The sequence below is a fragment of the Melozone crissalis genome, unplaced genomic scaffold, assembly GCF_028551555.1.
Source record: "Melozone crissalis strain CALT ecotype California unplaced genomic scaffold, PUWL_Pcris_2 ptg000034l_1, whole genome shotgun sequence".
NCBI lineage: Eukaryota > Metazoa > Chordata > Aves > Passeriformes > Passerellidae > Melozone > Melozone crissalis.
In genome coordinates this window covers 22,619,594-22,637,915 of record NW_026535812.1, presented here as the reverse complement: position 1 = coordinate 22,637,915, position 18,322 = coordinate 22,619,594, and the positions used below count along the sequence as shown (strand labels likewise).

The 18,322-nt window shown below is 44.5% G+C and overlaps 1 protein-coding gene across 1 annotated transcript in view; it reads left to right on the top strand.

Moving 5' to 3' along the window:
* LOC128940680 (multiple epidermal growth factor-like domains protein 6) overlaps positions 1–18,322 on the top strand; it is a 191,027-nt gene that overhangs the window by 153,202 nt on the left and 19,503 nt on the right. Inside the window, exons 22-28 of the mRNA XM_054282277.1 lie at positions 1,736–1,867; positions 4,757–4,885; positions 9,134–9,262; positions 14,291–14,419; positions 16,032–16,160; positions 16,640–16,765; positions 18,106–18,234. Coding sequence (XP_054138252.1) covers positions 1,736–1,867; positions 4,757–4,885; positions 9,134–9,262; positions 14,291–14,419; positions 16,032–16,160; positions 16,640–16,765; positions 18,106–18,234 — 903 coding nt within the window. The remainder of the gene's footprint in view (positions 1–1,735; positions 1,868–4,756; positions 4,886–9,133; positions 9,263–14,290; positions 14,420–16,031; positions 16,161–16,639; positions 16,766–18,105; positions 18,235–18,322) is intronic.

Here is an 18,322-nt window from a genome sequence, read left to right as displayed (position 1 = left end):
TTATCCAGGTTCAAAGCATTGAAATAGATGGCTGATGAAGCGCAAAGTATTGATATAAGCTCTTATTTCAACACTATGGATCCCTTTGCCCAATACCATCTGTCCTGTCAGCATTTTGACTGACAGACAGTTTTGTTTTTCATTTTCAGTGCAGATTAGTTTTGAGATTAATTTTCCATTTCTCATTTTGTTTAGGGGAGATTTATTCAACAAGTGAGTGGCATGTACAGTCGTGTGTCTAAAGGTCACTTTTTAACTTGGGAATATAAATGCTGTGAAAATTTCTGTTCTCTGGAAGAGCAGAGCATCCTTCTGTTGACTTTAGCATCGCTCTCCATATTGGTGGCTGTGTGAGAGAGTAGATTTGCCCTTTTTGGATGGCACCATATAAATGTGAAGCCATCCTCTCTTTTCCTGTGACACATCTCTTCTGCTTGATTCATTGTGATGCTTCTTGCAAAAAGCCAACAGAGACAAACCACTCTCTAAACTTGGTCTTAAACACATAAAGTCACTTAATTGGCAGTGTTGATTGCGGCAAGTTTTGCACCTGACTTCTCAGGCTCTCTACTGAAGAAAATGCTGGGAAAATCTGAAGTTTCCACCCGTATGCATATTTTAAAAATCAAGCCAGTTGGTAGTGTGTAGAGCCACTGAGATGGCTTTTCACAACTCCCTGAGCTGTCTAGAGAATTGTGAGACCATGACAAAGGAAAGATTTTATTTCTATTCAGGATAAGATCTGAGAAAAATTGTTTTGCAGTGGTATCTTGGTACAGCAGCTCTTCCAGCTATTGCAGACCAGGCATTAAACAGATTCCCAACTCCAAAACCAGGTTTCTGTTGCCCTAATTGGCACTTTCATCTCCATCCTTTACTCGAAAGAAAGGACATTTTGTGGTACACTGGTGTAATTGTGTCAGTGCTATGTGATTTTAGGATGAAAGCAGTAAGTTGCTTTAACAAACATTGTGGGATTCCTTTGTGTCCATGCTGCATTTCCCAGTATTTTGGGGAAATCATGGAGGATGCTCCCAAATCTGTCTGGTTAAACTCATTAGCTAATTCTGGTTATGCAGATTTTCAGTGAGTGAGTCAATAGCTGAGATTTTTTTTCCATGAAATTATAGATTTGTGACTGTTGGGTGTGGGTTCACAGCATCACCGGGTTGGAAGAGATCTTTAAGATCACCAAGTCCAGCCCATGCCTTAACACCACCTCAACTAAACCATGGCACCAAGTGCCACATCCACTCTTTTTTTAAACCCACCCAGGGGTGGTAATTCAACCACCTCCCTGGGCAGCTGGTTCCAGAACTTTATCACTCTGGATAAAGATAAGAGCAATATCTTTGTCACTCTTCAGCCGCTTGAATGTGCCGCTTGAATCTGCTTTCTAGAGGAACCCTCCAAAGGTTCTTCCCAAATTTGTCCTAAACCAGGACACATTCTTTCAGTAAAAACTTTTCCTAACATCTAACCTAAATTTCCCTTGGGCCAGATAATGAATTATTAGTTTTATGACTTCAAATGATTAGTTTTATGTGGATGAGACAATATCTGCCTGTTTCCAGCTGAAAGGGACCAGCAAAACCAGTCTTCATTTCCACAGTTTTTGCCTGTGCTGCAGCTGGGAGTTCAGTCCTGCAGAATTTTGTGTGCTCTGTGTTCTCTCACGTGGAAGTGCAGCAGGGTTTTGGGGTGGTGCTGGATGTGACCCCGTTTCCCTTGGCAGCCTGCAGCAGCGGCCGCTGGGGCCGGGCCTGCGCCAACCCCTGCGCCTGCGACGGCGGCGACGGCGGCTGCGACCCCGCCACGGGCACCTGCTCCTGCCAGCCAGGGTTCACCGGGCAGCACTGCCAGCTCAGTAAGTGCCTGCCTCCCCAACCCCAGCTCCCACATCCCTGGAAGTTGTGTTTTCCTGCTCGTTCCCCACAGGAACGCTCCCAGGCTGTTCCGCCCCCGCTGTGCCCCGCGCCGCGCTCTCGCGTTTCACCGGGGTTAGATGCTTTGCCTAATTGGATTTCCAGAAAAGGTATTTTCAGCCTTGTTTTGGACCCAGCAGCTATTTTTAGTGTTAGGATCTCTCGAGAGGGATAGGATTGATGTGTATTTGGGTTGTGGCCTAAGAGTTTCCGTATTGGTTTTACTTATTCAGTTTTAGGGCAACACTTACCCTTCGTAAATCTCTATTTCAGGTCAGGCACATGGAAATACTTCACATGTACATAACAGAAGGAAAACCAGGAATTTTTTGAGTCCTGTATTTATTAAAAACAAAAATGTGCATTGGTCTTATCAGAGGCCCATAACCCTCACCTCAACATTCACCTCTAACTGAGGTCAGTAGCAGATGCTTCAAGCATATGAAAACAGGCTCAGAGTCAATTTCTCATATGTCTCCCCAGGTACCATCAATTTCTCATTCAGGAGCACCATGAGACAGAAGCAATATCTCTGTATTTAATACTGCTTGATTTAATTTTTTTTTCCAATTAATGTGCCTATTTTCTTTTTCATTTCATGCAAGCATTTGGAATCCACTTCGTCTTGTGGCAGTAAGTTGCATAGTTAAGCTGCTATTACTATTATTATTGATTATATTGATGTTGTTAAATAAAACAAACATTTTATCTACTAGTTTAGCAATCTTACAGTAGCACAGATGTAGCTACCAGAGCCTCAGTAGCGTGGGCAGGATTAACTGCTGGTGTCACACAGAAATGTCAAAACAATTAATCTGGAACCGTGACCTAAGACAAGAAGGCCTGGAAAGTTGATCGTGCAGCCCTTGTTGCTGTTGGCACAGGGAGAATGGAAGGACAGTGTGTGGGGAGGACCAGCTCCCAGAGAAGGAGCTGCCAGCTCTGCTTCTCTTTCACTCTTGATCTCTCTCAAAATAGCATCTATGCAGAGACAGAGTGGCCAAATAGCTGCTTGTAATCCTCGCTGGGAAGGGAATCAGTGAAGCCATCACCACTGACAAAACATCAGGCAGTTTTAAAGTTCTATCTGTGGGCTTTCTGTTGTATTTAGTCTGCTTTTTGCCCCTTATTTTGTGTGTGTGTGTATATGTATATGTTTTAAATTGCACATATATATGTGTGTGTGTGTGCACAAGATTATGAAAATGATTGCTCTTCCCATAATTTTATGCTGCTTTGGAGGTGAAATCCTCACTATCCCTGGATATTTCCTCTGCTCCCCAGGCATCCCTTTCTTCACCCTGCAGGCTGGGCTCCTTCCCCTGGCAGGAGCTCAGTTCTCTGTCGGGGTGGCTGGATCCTGACACGCATCACAGCAGCCTGTTCCTGCTGGAGCAGGGGCAGATTCTCTGTGCTGTGGACTGTGAAATCATTTGTGAAGTGCTCTGACCCTTTGCCATCACCTTGAAAAGCCTCAGCTCTGGGCTAAACACCTGAAGGGAGCTCTGCTGAGAGCCCCACACCTCTTGCTGCACTGCAGCACCATTTCCCTTGCACAGATTCTCTGACTGAAATTTCAGCTGAAAGGGAAACATGGAGAAGGATCAGGCTTTTAAGGCACAAGTGCACTTTTATGTATTTATTTGTTAAGCAGTGATGTGCATCTTTGGGAAGAGGAAGGCATTTCACCTGTAAGTGCAAAAAAATAGATCCTAACATACATTTAAAAAACATCCCATTTTTTGACTCTTTGAAAGCCAAGAAATACTTAATGTACCTTGCTCTTCTCCCAGCTCCTCTGTAAGACACACAGTTGGCAGAGTCACTGAGCTGCAGGAGCTGCTGAATTCCTGCCAGCTCCAATCACTGCCCACCCATGGCACCAAACAAACAACACCAAACCCACCCCCCTATTCCAGACACAGAGCTGTTTTTGAGGATTCTTGTTTTCTGTTCTCTCTGATTCCTTCCAGATTGCCTGAAAATCACTTTGTAGCTGTAAATGCTAAAATCATAGACTTCTAGAAGAGATCTGGCAGTAATCTCCATAACTCATTTAGAGGGATGTTCACAAGACCTTCAAACATGAGTAAAGGCCCTGTAATATTGTATTTAGCCAAGTCTATCTCTGTGTTTCAGCCTGTCCAAAATATCCAATGTGAATTAGGCAACTGGCCCTGGTCTTAATTGATTTTCCTATAATCCTGGAAGAAATTATTTTCATTCTCAAATGTTTTCTTTCTGCTGATAGTTAGTACCATGCAAATCTTTTAAAACTCCTGACATTAACTGCTGTGGAAATGTAATTGTTAATCTGTCCCCCAGATGTAATGTTTTCACTTGAATCTTTCAAAGCAGAGCCTGAAAGTAAAATGTGCAGCATTCAATTTGGAGCTTTGTGAAGGCAACCAACACATTTCATATTTTCTCCAACTTTCTGGGGAAAGAGGATTTGCAGGAAAACAGAGGAGCTTCTCCCCTCCCAGCTGATGAAGTCTCAGTGGAGATGTGCACATAAGCAACTCCAGACCAGTGGGCAAAGTGTCATCATGCAGAACCTGTGAAGTCTCAGGCTTTACAATAGAAGGTGTTCGTTTTCTGTGCAGAATTTAGTCTCCCAGCACTCTGGAATTTTTCTAAAATAGATCTTGAATGCAGCCCAACTTACCTGAACCTCAGGGGGGACACTCAGATCTTACTTTTAATCCGTTACCTTTACGCCTTGATTATTTTGGAAATAGTCAGATTTCCCATGCATGTAAAAATTCCCCATTGATCCCTGATCTGCTCTGGCATTAACCCATGCTCTGGTTGTGGTTCCTGTGCTGCAGGGTGCCCCGAGGGGAGCTTTGGCCCGGGCTGTGAGTCCAGCTGTCAGTGCCAGAACGGGGCTGCCTGCGACCACGTCAGCGGAGCCTGCACCTGCACGGCGGGCTGGACAGGAACCTTCTGTGAAAAAGGTACTGCTGCTCCCCTGGTCCCTTTAGGATTCATGGAGAATTTGTCTTGGTTTTTGTTCAGAGAGAAAGTTTTACAATTGACAGCATTGGATCTAAATGAACCACTGAACTTTATTAGAAGCCGATACTGAAATGTGAGCTCCCCTCCTAACTCAGCAGAGCATCGTGCTGGGTGCCAAATGTTGGGCACGTGTTTTCACATGGTTAAAATTAGAAATATGCTTAAGGCTTCTGCTGTATCACATCTTTGTGAAGACTCTTTTCAAGCAGAGTCCCACTATTTGAGCACTGAGCAGGGAGAAGCTTGTTTAGCCTTATGGCTTGCTTGTTTCCAGTGCCTCCCTGAAGTGCTTTCAAGAAAAACATGGATGTGTGCATCATCCCTGTGGAACTCTTCAAGAACAGATTCACTTCTAACTTAAATAAATCCAATTCTATTCTATCTACTCTTCTATCACCTAGTCATTTGATAAAATGTTGGAAAGGTTGGACTGGATTCTTTAGCTACACTATGGTGAGTCAGTCCGTGGCATTATCACAGGAGGTTGCTGTTGTGCTGCATCATTTTGCAGATTTTTTGTATAAAAAATAAAAGAGAAACAACACAGGGCCATTCAGGCACTGTGAAGTTTAAGTGTAGGTGATTGAAGATTCTGCAAATTATGGTATTTGAACCAAAGTCACAACTGTTTTGCATGGAAAGCAGCTTTATCAGCCAGTTTCAGCAGCGAGGGTGGAGGGAAGTGACAACTCTTGCAGGCAGCTGCTGCCCTCTCATGGGAAGGAAGATGGTCCACAGCCTGACCAGGAGTGTGGCAAGGCACCCACAGGTTGGAGTTAATATTCCTGATTGTTGTTTCCCTCGCTTTCTTACCAAGGACTATGATACAAAATAAAAATTCTTTCCAAGGTCCTGCTGCAAATTGCACCTCATAATTAATGCTATCTCCACTATGTCCCTTTCTAATACAATTTAGCTGAAATATGTTTTCCCAAATCTACTGGGTTTTTTTAAGTTATTGTATTTTTATTGGAAAAAAACAAGGCAGTTATCTGTGTTGTGTAAATCTCTTCATTCCAACAGGAATTATAAGGGGAACAAAGAGGCTAAACAGTCTTTGCCAGAATAGGTGTGAGCAATATGGAGAAAACTGGGGGATTCTATTGGTGGGAAAAAAAAGAACAAATCTCAGCTTCCAAATCAGTAATGTTGGACATTTTTGTCTTTTTTTTAATTCCTGAAAGAAGATTGTGGAGGGGAGAGTGAAATTTAAGGCTCTGTAAAACACCGTTTTCCGTGTGTTTTCCCTCAGGAAGGCAGAGTGTTTGCTCTCAGCTGACCCAGGTTACCTCTTAACTTAGGAAGTTTCAACCAGAACAGTTTGGCAGCTTCCAAAAGGCGCCGAGGGAGGAGAACATGTGGGTGGTTTGCCCTTGGTAGAACCTTCTTGGCACCTTCCCTCGGAGGAGCTGCAGCGCTTCTGTTTGGAGTGACTGGGAGACTGGCAGGGTTTCCTTCTGGCAGGGATGTGCTTTTTGCCGTCCTCTTGGCAATCCACCCACGTTGGCCAGGCTCTGTGCCTTGCAGGCAGAAATTCACATCGAGCCCTGGCTGCCTTGGACTTCACACATCCTGCTGGTGCCTCAGCCCGTGGCTGGGAAGGACTGCTCCGTCATCACAGAAATGTTGAAACTCAGGCTTTTGCACTCTTCTAAGTTCAGAGTCCTGGGAGAAGACAGTCCCTTACAAAATGGGATTTTGGTTGATATTAATAATTAATATCACCCCTGCACAGCAAGGGTGTTTGAACCTGCAGTCATTGCTTTTGGTGTTTTGCATTGTGGCAGCACGGGATCTGGATTCAAGCTGAGACTGCAGAAATCCCAAAATATGCCTTTGGATTTTTGATTTTCATTTGGGAAAGTTTCTTCCCATTTTTGTGGGAAGCTGCTGTTTCTTTCATTAGTTTGCTGCCCTCAGTATGAATTAAGGCTTCATAGGTTTAGCTACCAGCCCCTGTTGATAAACACCACTTCAGTGACCATTTCCAAGTTTATTTGCCACAAATTTCTATAATGTTTTATTAATATTTATTAGAATTGTTAATGTAATCTTAGTCCTTGCTGAGTCTGAATCTATCTATATAATCTGTCAGTAATACAGATAACAGCCAAACCCACACCATCATCATCATCACCACCCAGCAGCACAGGACAGTTTCCAAGCTCACTCATAGCAGGAGACACTTTTGCTCCAGGGCTGCTGTTTCATGAGACCTTACTGTGAATTATTCAGGAGCTGACTGAACTTCTGTGCTCTGAGCCACAGGATGCTGACAAAGGACCTCACACTCTTCAAAGTACTTTTGTCTGTCCATCAGCACCTCAGTTCTGCTCTGCCCTGAGTCACCTTTGACCAGCTGCTCTTCATCTGGTACCCCTCAGTGGTGCTGCTGCCTCTGCAGTTGTGCTGTGGTCACATGTAATAATGATGGGGAAGAATAAAGCTATCAAGACACTCTGTGAAAGAAAATTAGACATTTCTGAAGGTGCTACATGCCTGCTCCGTCTTTCAGCTCTGCTCAGTGCTTTGTGAAAATGAACCTTGTGAATCTTGTGACTCTTTCAAAGGAGTTTCAAAAGCAGCAAAACTGTTTCAGTTGCAGAGCGGGTAACGATTGCAAATAAGGCTGAAAACAAAATAATCTACAAAGAAATTATTTCAGTCTGTGAGAGCAATTTAGGAAAGGCTTCCTTTGAATTTTCTTGAAAGCAGCAAGTGATACAAGCAGAACACTGATGAAATAATGTCTGTTCCTTCACAAGGTCTCGCATTACCAGAGGAAAATGAATCATTTTTGGTGGATGCTGCTAGCAGTGCCACCAGTCAGCTTCTGTATGTGAGTGGCAAAAAAAGGGACAGAAGAGTCCAGAAGTGGAAGATGAACACTGAGAGCTCACTGGGAATGTGCAAGGCCAGGTTGGATGGGGCTGCAGCAGCAGTGGAAGGTGTCCCTGCCCATGGCAGGGGCGTTGATGGCAGGTGATCCTTAAGGTCCCTTTCAGCCTAAACCATTCTTGGATGACACCAGTGTTACTCTGACCTGGTAGAGAGCTGTGAATTAGTGTGGAGGGCTGTTGGTCAGTGTAGATGGTGGCAATCATTGTAAGATTCTCTTGGGAATCCAGAAATCATTCTGATTTCATGGTAGAAGTGTAAGAAATGGATTTTAAATAAGAGTTTATATTGAACAAGGAGGACAAAGAGACAAGTTTTACTGAACTACTGCTTATTTACTGAATTTACTGCTTATTTTACTGAATTTACTGCTTATTTACTGAATTTACTGCTTATTTTACTGAATTGCTGCTTATTTTGTGAGCACCATCACTCCTGAGGTTGATTCAGGGATTCTGTGGAAAGAATGATGTGCAGTTGTGTATCTATAGATCTGTTATTATTTAGTGTAGCATAAGATACTGTACTGTGTGACATAATATATGCACTTATATAATCTAAACACACACAGAGAAGTTAAATTAAGGCTAAATGGAGAATATATTTTTAAACTCTGCATAGCAGCCTTATTGTTCTTGTAATGCAGCATTTGGGGTATGATGTGGCCCACTGACAAGCACTGATCCTTATGTTCACTGCTGTCAGCACCGGTACAGATAAAAATTGAATCCATGGGGCTGCTCTTCCTTAGTCCAGGTTCAGTTCCAGATGTAGGTGCAGAGCTCCTTCAGCTCCCTGGGGTTGTTTTGCTACTTTTAATTTGTCTTGGCTTTCTCTGCTCATTCACTTTGCCAGTTTTTCATTCCAGCACTGAACTGCACCACTGTAGCTTAGGTTCACTGTTAAAGAATCTTTAGAAAAGTGTCAGGACAGTAAATGGGAGCAGAAGTTTTGAGTTTCCAAAGGGAGGAAGGTCAGCAGGGACGGCCCTGGAGTCTGGTGTTGTGTTGAATTATTTCCTCTGTCCATTACAGAGGCACAAGGAGCAGCTTGTGTGAACCCAGCTCCATTCTTTCACTTGTTTTATGGCTTTTCAATATTCTCAGCCCTGTTTCCCTGTGCAGGAATCTGTTGCTTGTGTAAAGGGGTCACATTTTTCCAAGATGCACTGTAGCAGAACTGGGCAGGCTTAACCCTTGGTGCGACTTCGCTTCTTAAGAATCCGTGGAAAGACAAGGTGGAGTTTGTGCAGAAAAACTGTGCTAAAAAGGAATGTTTTGCATTTCCAGCTTGTCCAGACGGATTCTTTGGGATTGACTGCCACCAGGTGTGCAAGTGCAAGAATGCTGCTGGCTGTGACCACGTGCTGGGCTCGTGCCACTGCCTGCCAGGCTGGCTGGGGGAGAGCTGCGAGCAGCGTGAGTACAGAACAGAATCACCCCAAACCTCCTCTGGGAATGGGACAGTGCCCTGCAGGACGCTCTTCCAGACAGCTCACCTCCCTTCCCAAATATGCCCAAAAAAGGAACAATTTTTGGTGGCTGTGTTAAATCGCCAGCTCTTTCTAATAGTTTGTTTTTTTAACTCATCAAACACGATAAGCATCAGGTTTTAAATAGCAGAGCTGTCTCCTGCCATATGACAGCTCCCTGCTTTTTTATTTTTGTGTGACATTAAGAGAGTAAATGTTGTGTATCTGTTTCTGGTGTATCTCATCTAATTATCAATTATAAAGTGTCAGATTACAAAATGTGCAAAGTGGAAAAATCAGACCTGGGACTATTTTGTTATTTGAGTGTGACAAAATAGGTTTTTAATAATTACTAGGGAAATTATTTGTTTTAAAATAAATTTCAGCTTCCTATGTGTTCAAAAGTGTTGATTATCCCACAATTTTTAAGCCAACAAAGTGCTTGTATATATCCATGTATAAAATTGGCTATTCTGAGAAATTTTTCATTGCATTTCATGGGAATTTAGGTAATTTTCTTTAGCTGCATAGCGTTACATATAGAGATCACTGAGCCTATTTGCAAAGTTTAGCAAATAAGTGGGCTTTTTTAAGATTTTCAGGTTTTAGCTTCTCAGCTTCCTTGTTTTCCTTTAGGATGATGTCATGGTCTAAGCTTCCTTTTGAAAATATGAGTGCTGTCTGCAGGACTGGGGTGCAGAGCTGGGCTCCGGGGCTGCTTCACAGTGAGCCAGCTCTGGGAGGGAACACTTTAATACATAGGTCATGGCTTTCTGCAATAGAAAAGTGGTTTACTTTAGAAAATAGAGAGAAATGTGGCTTGTATTGAGGCAGTGCTGTTCTTCAGCCATACACTATTTTATCATCAGCCCTGTTTGAGGGCAGTGCTTGCTCTTCATAATATTTTCCCCCACCACTCAACACAGCCCATCTTCTCCTGCAAAATCCTTGGCTCTGTTGTTTACAGGTGGGTCAGTTCTGCTGAATCTTCCCCATTTTAGACACTTTTCCTTACATCCCACCACTGCAGGTTTTTGCCTCCTCATGCCCTCCCAGAGGAGCACTTGGCTCTCCACCTGAAGATGCTGTGGTAGCACAGCCTTTGAGTGTGGATTAGTGGAGTGAGCACAGAACAGAAGCAGCCCATGGTCACTTTCCCATCCCACAGGTCAGAAGAGTTGCTGCTGAACAGGTGCAATATTTGCTCCTTGGTCACAGCCTGTTTTTCCTGCCACAGCATTGGCAATGTGTCACCTTGCCCCTTCCCCAGTCCTTAGCATTAGGGATGGGAAGCTTTGCTGTATATTTCATTCAATTCAATTCAGAGTTGCAGCTCCTTCTCCATGGCCTCTGGTGCCCTGCTCTGCTCACATTAGGGAAGCAACCCTATTTATTGTCTTGTGCCAGAGCCATTAGAGCTTCATGCTGGGCTGAGTTATTCCTCCTGCTGGTGAAGGTGCCAAAGCCCCCAAGGCCTCCATGAGTGAGAGGTCAGCTCACAGTGCAGGCTGTCTCCTCCTTTCCTCTTGGCCAAGTGAGGGATCTTCATTTTGATTTTACATCCTCGCTGCTCCAGAGCTGCTCAGGTGGGAGGGAGCTCAGCCCTCCCCATCCTCCCAGGGTGTTTAATATTCACCTTGCCTGTTCCTGGGACCCACCAGCTCCAGCAGCTGGAAGGACAGCACTCGTGTGGAAGTAATCAGATTGCAGGCAATGTGCTGGAGGATATTGAGGAATAATTTTGGCATCATGGGATTTGAATTGATCCTAAGCCAGCCATGCAGTGAGTTTTATACTCTGCTATCTAATTACAGGCAGTACGGACAGTGATGCCTTTTGTTGAAGCTGCCTAATGCTTTCCATTACCAGACCCTGGGTTTCAGTTGTTTGAAAATGAATTATGTTAATCTGGGCTGAAATCTGCCAAGCAAGCTCTGCCTCAGCTTCAGTTTGTGCTTGGAGATTTTATTTGGGGATTTTTCGGAGTGTCCACCTGAGGTATTTTAGGTTTCCAAGAAAGAGGCTTAGGAAAGGTATGTTGCCTATTCTCTCTCTCTCTTTTTTCTTTTCTTGTTTGTTTGTTTGTTTTGGGTTTGTTTGTTTTGGTTTTGTTGGTTTGGTTTGGTTTTGGTTTTGGTTTTTGACCTGACATTTGGCATTTCTTTGTGATAGTGATGTAACCTTCCTTTCTGAATACCCCATCCCTGGAAGTCTTCAAGGCCAGATTGGATGCAAGGAACAACCTGATCATGACAGGGCATCCTTGTTCTTGACAGGGGGCTTGGAAATTGATGATCTTTAGGGCCCCTTCCAACCCAAACCATTCTGATTCACTGCAAATTCTTCCAAAGTTTGCAAACTTGAAAAAAGCCAACCAAACCCTCCAAAAATCTCATGCTGCATATGGTCTGTAGCAGATGTACACAATTCAACATCTGAATTTTGCCTTAATTCTGTCAGTATACTAAACATGCCTCTTTCTGGGGCTGTTGGAGCTCAGCAGAATCTTGACTGAAGTGGCTCCTTGTGGTAAAAAAAGAGACCACACTGGTTTGAAAAACAAATAACTACAGAAAAATGTGCTCAGCCAGAGGCACTGATAACAGGGGTTTGACATTTCGTGGTGTGTGAGCACTTGAATATGCAGATTCCCTGTTCTTTTAAAGCTAAAGCTTCATTTTGTGGAGAATAATCCATTAAAGTCACTTGAAATCCAAGCTATTGGACACCCTATAGGACATTAGAGCCCATCATTTTCCTTTCTCCTGTTTTGATGGCTGTTGACTTCTACACTGGAAGAAAAGTCTCCAGTTTCATGTGTTCCTTACTCTGCATGCAAAAAGGAATTTTAAAGACTGCAAACAAATAAATCCTCCTCTTGCAGAGGAAAGACACTAAGAGGAAAATTTTGAACCAGGAGGAAATCTATTAATTTAAACCTTTGGATTAAGTTATGTCTTTTCTCTCATCGTGAAGAAGGAAAATGCCCAGGGATATCTGTACATTCAGATGTGGGACTCCATTAAATAGCTTCAGTATCACTTTTTTCCTAAATCTTCACAAAAATACTTTGAAAATCAGGATTGTCCCACCAGGAAGCAAAACATTTGTGTCTACCCAGTAGAATAGTTAAAATTTTCTTCTCCACCAATTTCTGCGTTCTTACCAGAATTTTCACAGAAACACCCTATTGTCTTTTTGGTAAGTGTAACAAGAGCTTTGCACACATACTCCAAAAACCTCCCACAAACCACTGGTAACCAGTCAAGGGATCTGGTGATGAGCTGGTTTTTCCTTTGGCTTGGTTGTGCTATAGTTCTGGTCTGTATTGTGGAAATATTTAGTTCTGCTCCCAAAACCCGAGCCAGAGCTCTGTAGATGTGCCGAACTTTTCACTTGGCAACCAAGCTTCATTTACAGAGCAAACTTTTAGCTGTGATGGGATTGAGCTCCTGCTCTTTCTTGTGGTTTCAACATGGATGGGGTCCAAGTGATGACAAGAACGAGCAGTGTAGAAAAGAAGTCCAGGGAGAAATGGTGTCTGAGAACCAGGCTGGGAAGCTGGAGGCCTTTCTCAAATGAGGAGAAAAGGGCTGAGAATGGGTCAGAGGCTGTCAACCAAGCTCACCTCCAAGATCAAGGTGGTTTCACACCTCCCTTCTGTCTCCAGGGACTTGCTCTCCCACAGCACTGCATTGTGTTCACTGACACCCTGAAAGGCAGAGAAGTTTGGGTGAAAATTCACTGTTTGGCTGTGAAACCTGGAAGATGTCACATTCAGCAAGTGCAGGACACTCTCCTGGATCAGGGATCCAGGCTGTTTGCCTCTCCAGTGCATGCCAGAGGTGCTGCAGGGATGAGAGGCTCTGACAGGAGCCCCTGCAATGCAGAACAAAAACCGTGCAAGGAGGCAATGAGCTCCACCAACACCCTTTGTATTATTTTGGGTGATATCTGAAGAAAACAGGGTAGCAGAACTGTCTGTTCTCCACCATCCAAAGCTATCCAAATCTCCAGTGCAGTGGAGACTGCAGGAATTTTATCACTGCCATTTTTCACAGGCTGCAGCACTGAAAGCAGAGCGTTTGCTTACCAGATGACTGCGTTAAGTTTTCACCTGGGAGCCAGCTGCTTAGCCAAACTCATTGAAAATATCACCCCTCTCTGACCAAAGAATGAGAGTCTGGCTGAGCACAGGCACTCAGCTGTGAAAAATGAACACTGAAAACAATGAAGTTGTCAGTTCTCTGACCAGGATGCAAATAAATACGGGCTCTGTCAGGCTGGCAGTTCTGCTGGACCATTAGTTTAGCACAAAGACATTCTGTAGAGCAGGGGATGACAGCTGATCCATCACCCCCAGTGATCCAGCCCCTCCATAGAAACCTCTCCAGAATGGGCTGTGATACATATTTTTAACCCACATTATTAGGTTAGGCTTTCATAAGGCACATTATCTCTAAACTGCAGAGTGTTGCAGAGCAGTTTCAGTTTATGTGACCTTAATTTGCAGAACATTTTTTTAAATGCCTTTTGCAGTTTATGTGTTGGCTGCTATTGTAGACTTAGCAGTGCTGAGTTAACAGTAGAACTTGATGATCTTAAAGGTCTTTTCAAACCTAAATGCTTCTATTATTGTTTCTAGAGTCAGACATGGCTAATATATGGGGTTTTATATATAAATGTATATTTCCAGGAATTATGAAGTCACCATTCCTTGAAGTGTGCAAAAAGCAAGTAGACACAGCACTTTGTGATTGGTTTAAGGATCATGATGGTATTTGGCCAAAGGACTGATGATCTCGAAGATCTTTTCCAACCTTAATATTCTGTGATTTTATATGGACTTAGGCACCTTATGAAGTGAAAAGTGTCACTGGAGCACAGCTCCAACCTGATTTCCCTGGCACTGCATTGTGCTCTGTGCTTCCTTGGACACTTCCTGACGGGGTTTTATGGAATTCTGTCATTGCAGCCTGCCAGGGGAACAGCTACGGGCCGGGCTGCAGGAGCACTTGTCAGTGTCACAATGGAGCTCTCTGTCACCACGAAACCGGGACGTGCCTCTGTGGCCCCGGCTGGAAAGGAGCCACCTGCCAAGAAGGTACAGTTGGAAATTCAAACCCCTGCCTCTGGATTTTAGGGGGGAAAAATAAAACCTGTGTTTGGGGAAAGCCCACTGGTATTTTAGCTCTCAGCTCGTTGCCCTGTGTTGTGGTTGGGTTTGGATCTGCGGTGACGTGAATTGGTCCATTAAATTAATCCGTGGCACTGTGTTGTAGGATCCCAGAGTGCACAGGGCAGAGGGGTGAAACAGCCATAAACTGGAAAGAGAGCTGATTTGGAAGGCTGATGAAGGGAGAAAAGGTCCATAAAACTCCCAATTATGATGCTGAAATGAAGCTCTGTTTCTTTTCCCTGGGCTGCTTTGCTGTCTCATGCACCAGACTGATCCTCGGCATTACCTTGTGCTGTTCCAGACAGAGCCTAAATCCAGAACATGTGAAAGGCATTGAGCCTTCCAGCCTTGGCAATCAGAGCCATACATGAGGCTTAAGCACAAGCCCAGCTCCACAGAGCCTTAAGAAGAGGCTGGCAAAGAAAGGCTGCACTGTGGCTTGCACTGCACATCCTAATCCATGCATCCCAGGCAGTAGGAAAAGTCTGTCCATCCCCATTGCAGAACTCCTTGTTCTGTGCCTTCCCCATGAGGTCCCTGGGGTGGCAGCAGTACCATGGAGCTGGGAATGCTGCTGTGGGTGACATCTGACACCAATCCCTGGTGAGCAGGGATTTGGAGTCAGCACCTCCACTCAGACACTGCCCTTCAGCATCCCAAGGGGATTGCTAGGGAAAGGGGATGAAAGCTGGCAGGGGTAGAGTGATATTTAAATTTAGCACATTCCCCTTTCAAAACTTGATGTGAATTTTTAAATCCTTCCATGAAGGAATAAAAAATTGGGAAGACACAAAGCAGTTCTTGATGACATGTACCTAAATTTTTGTTTTGTCCGAAGGCCACAAATACAAAACCAAAATGAAAGTTACAAAAGCTGTTTCAAATACACCTTTTCTCTTCAAATACACGTATGGAGATTTCTTTTCTCTTTGAAGTGAGGAGGTAGAATAATTATGTGAGACTTGAGGAGCCATCCACTGGTGCCTGTGCTTTTCAAAGGCAGATCTTGTCCCTGTTTCTGTCTTAAAGAGGTGTCACTCTAGCATATGGCAGAGCTGTGTGATGTTTTTCCAGAAAATTATGTTCTATCCATAGCAACTGGTTGTGATAGGAATTCATAGACTTCTCTAATTAAAATCAGGTAAATGATGAAATGTCATCAGCCAGCTGTGGGCAGCAGGATCAGTTAGAGAAGGAGCTGTGATTGTAGGAGGACTGTACAAAGAAATTCTGAGGACAGGGAAATCAGGAGCTGCACTCCCCAGTGTTGAGAAAGCTGGAAGGAACAAAAAAAATGGATTTTGTAGGTACAAACAGAAAGTCTCAAGGTTATTTGGTGAATCACTAATTCACTTCATCACCTACTTTGTTCCAGACCAGCTTTACAATGATCAGAGCAATTCCTTACTGGTTGTCTTGCCATTGCTGCTTGGTTGTACCTCCCACAACACCTTCCAGAAGGTGGGAGAGGTGGTGTTGAACCTGTGTCCTTCTCCTGCACCTCCTGATGGAAGGTTTTCCCTGTCTCCCCTTGCAGCCTGTCCCCCAGGGTGGTACGGAGCAAACTGCCTGCAGCGCTGCCTGTGCCACGGCCAGGCCACCTGTGACCCTGTGAGCGGCCAGTGCCAGTGTCCCCAGGGCTGGACAGGGACAGCCTGTGAGCTGGGTGAGTGCCACCACCCCCTGCAGCCCTCCAGCACCTCGGTTCAGTCACTCTGGAAAGAAGTTCAGTTGTGCTGGGGTCTGGTTTGAGATGACCGAGAGGAAAAAGGATGGAAAACAACAGGTGGGGAGAAGTTAAAAAAAAAAGGGGGTGTTTAGTCAGAAATGAGACATGATATTGGAACTTGAACATATCCATGGTGCTGGAAATTTGCTGGCAGAGGAGAGAAATTATCTATTCTTTGTCCCTTGGGAACAGGGAAGACAGGTAATGAGCTCCATTTAAGGAGAAAGAAGGAAAGAAAGGCTTAAAGAGGAAAGTGGTGTATTTCTAGAGAATTTTCTTAAAGGAGGCTTCAAAGTTTCCTTCACTGAAGGTTTTTAAGCCCAGTTTAGGTGGTTCATCATATTGCAGGGGCATGAGGGAGTTCCTGCTGAGGTTGCTGCAGCCTGGCCCTCATCATCCTCCCCATCCCATTTCAGAGTGTGGAGCCGGGCAGTTCGGAGAGGGCTGTGAGCAGAACTGCAGCTGCCACCATGGGGTGTGTGACCAGCCCTCAGGGAAGTGCCTCTGCCACGCTGGCTGGACCGGGGACCGCTGTGATATTGGTAAGGGCAGCTCCTTCTGCACATCCTTCATTTGAACCATCAGCCATTTCTGCCAGTTTTCTATTTTTTTATCTTAAATTTCCAGTATCCTGCAGGCCAGTCAGGATTTGTGCACTCTCACCCCATCTCAGACCCACAGGCAAGTCTCTCTCCAACCATGCTCTTGTTGAAATAATTTTATCTCCTCCTATCTCTGTCCCCTGCCTGCTGGCAGTTCATGGGCACAGTTCACACTGCTCAAACATCTGTCCCTGTGTGCAGAGTTGTTTCAAAGCAAACAGCATCACCCTCTCCATGGACCTGTCTGGATTTGCAGTCCAGGCTGTGACTCATTCTTTGCAAACTTTCCGGTGCACTCACTAGCAGCCAGCATTAACTGCGTCTAATATTTTTAATATCTTTACTGATATTTTCTGGCCATGCAATCTGCTAAATATCCTCCTAAGCAGGAGCTCAGGCAGGGAGGATCCTGGCTGGTGGCCAGTGGAAGCTGCTCCCCAGGCAACAGGATGCAGGAAGCAGGACTCCTGTAGGACTAACCAATATGATTAAGCAGAAGCCATTTATTGTTCAGATTATACCACATTCTACAAACTACTGCACATGCTAATTACACACTTCTTGACTGGTGCTTCTATCTTGTCCATGTGTTCTGCATGCACTTCTCAGAGTATTGGTTACAGTCCAGGTGGTTCACAGCCCTCTGTTTTATCTCGTTCTTGCAGTCTTGGTATTCTGTTTCTCAGCCTCTTCTTCCTTAATTTAGCACAGTTTATGTCTTGGTAACTATTGTATTTGTGGGGTGACCCAACTAAGGGAGGAGTGATGAATCTGACTCCATGCTCTCAGAAGGCTAATTTATTATTTTATGGTGCTATATTATATTAAGGAATGCCATACTAAACTATACTAAAGAATACAAAAAGGATACTTACAGAAGATTAACAAGATAAAAATGAAAACTTGTGACTCTTTCCAGAGCCCCTGACACAGCTTGACCCTGATTGGCCAAAGAGTGAAAACAACCCACAGCAGAAACAAATAAAACAATCACCTGTGATAGACAATCTCCAAACACATTCCAAAGCAGGAAAACACAGGAGAAGCAAATGAGATAATTATTGTTTTCCTTTTTCTCTGAGGCTTCCCAGCTTCCCAGGAGAAAAATCCTGGGCAAAGGGATTTTTCCAGAAAAAGTGAATGCCACAGGTAACCTTGATGAACTCCTGAGGGTGCTAATAAGAGTAACTAGAAGCAGCCTGGTTGCTGCACTCTGTGGCCTGAGCCTTGCAGATCAATGCCCCAGCAGGTGGAACGTTGCTGTCTCTGCTTGCCCCCAGGCTGCCCCCCAGGATTTTTCGGCGAGCGCTGCGAGGAGCGCTGTGACTGCGCCCACGGCAGGTCCTGCCACCCCCAGACTGGAGCCTGCCACTGCGAGAGGGGGTGGCGAGGGAGGCACTGTGACAAACGTGAGTGATGAGGGGACAGCTCAGCTTGGGGTGCACGTCCCCCCAAAGCCAAGCTCATGGCTGTGGCTGGGCATTTCCACACCCTCGT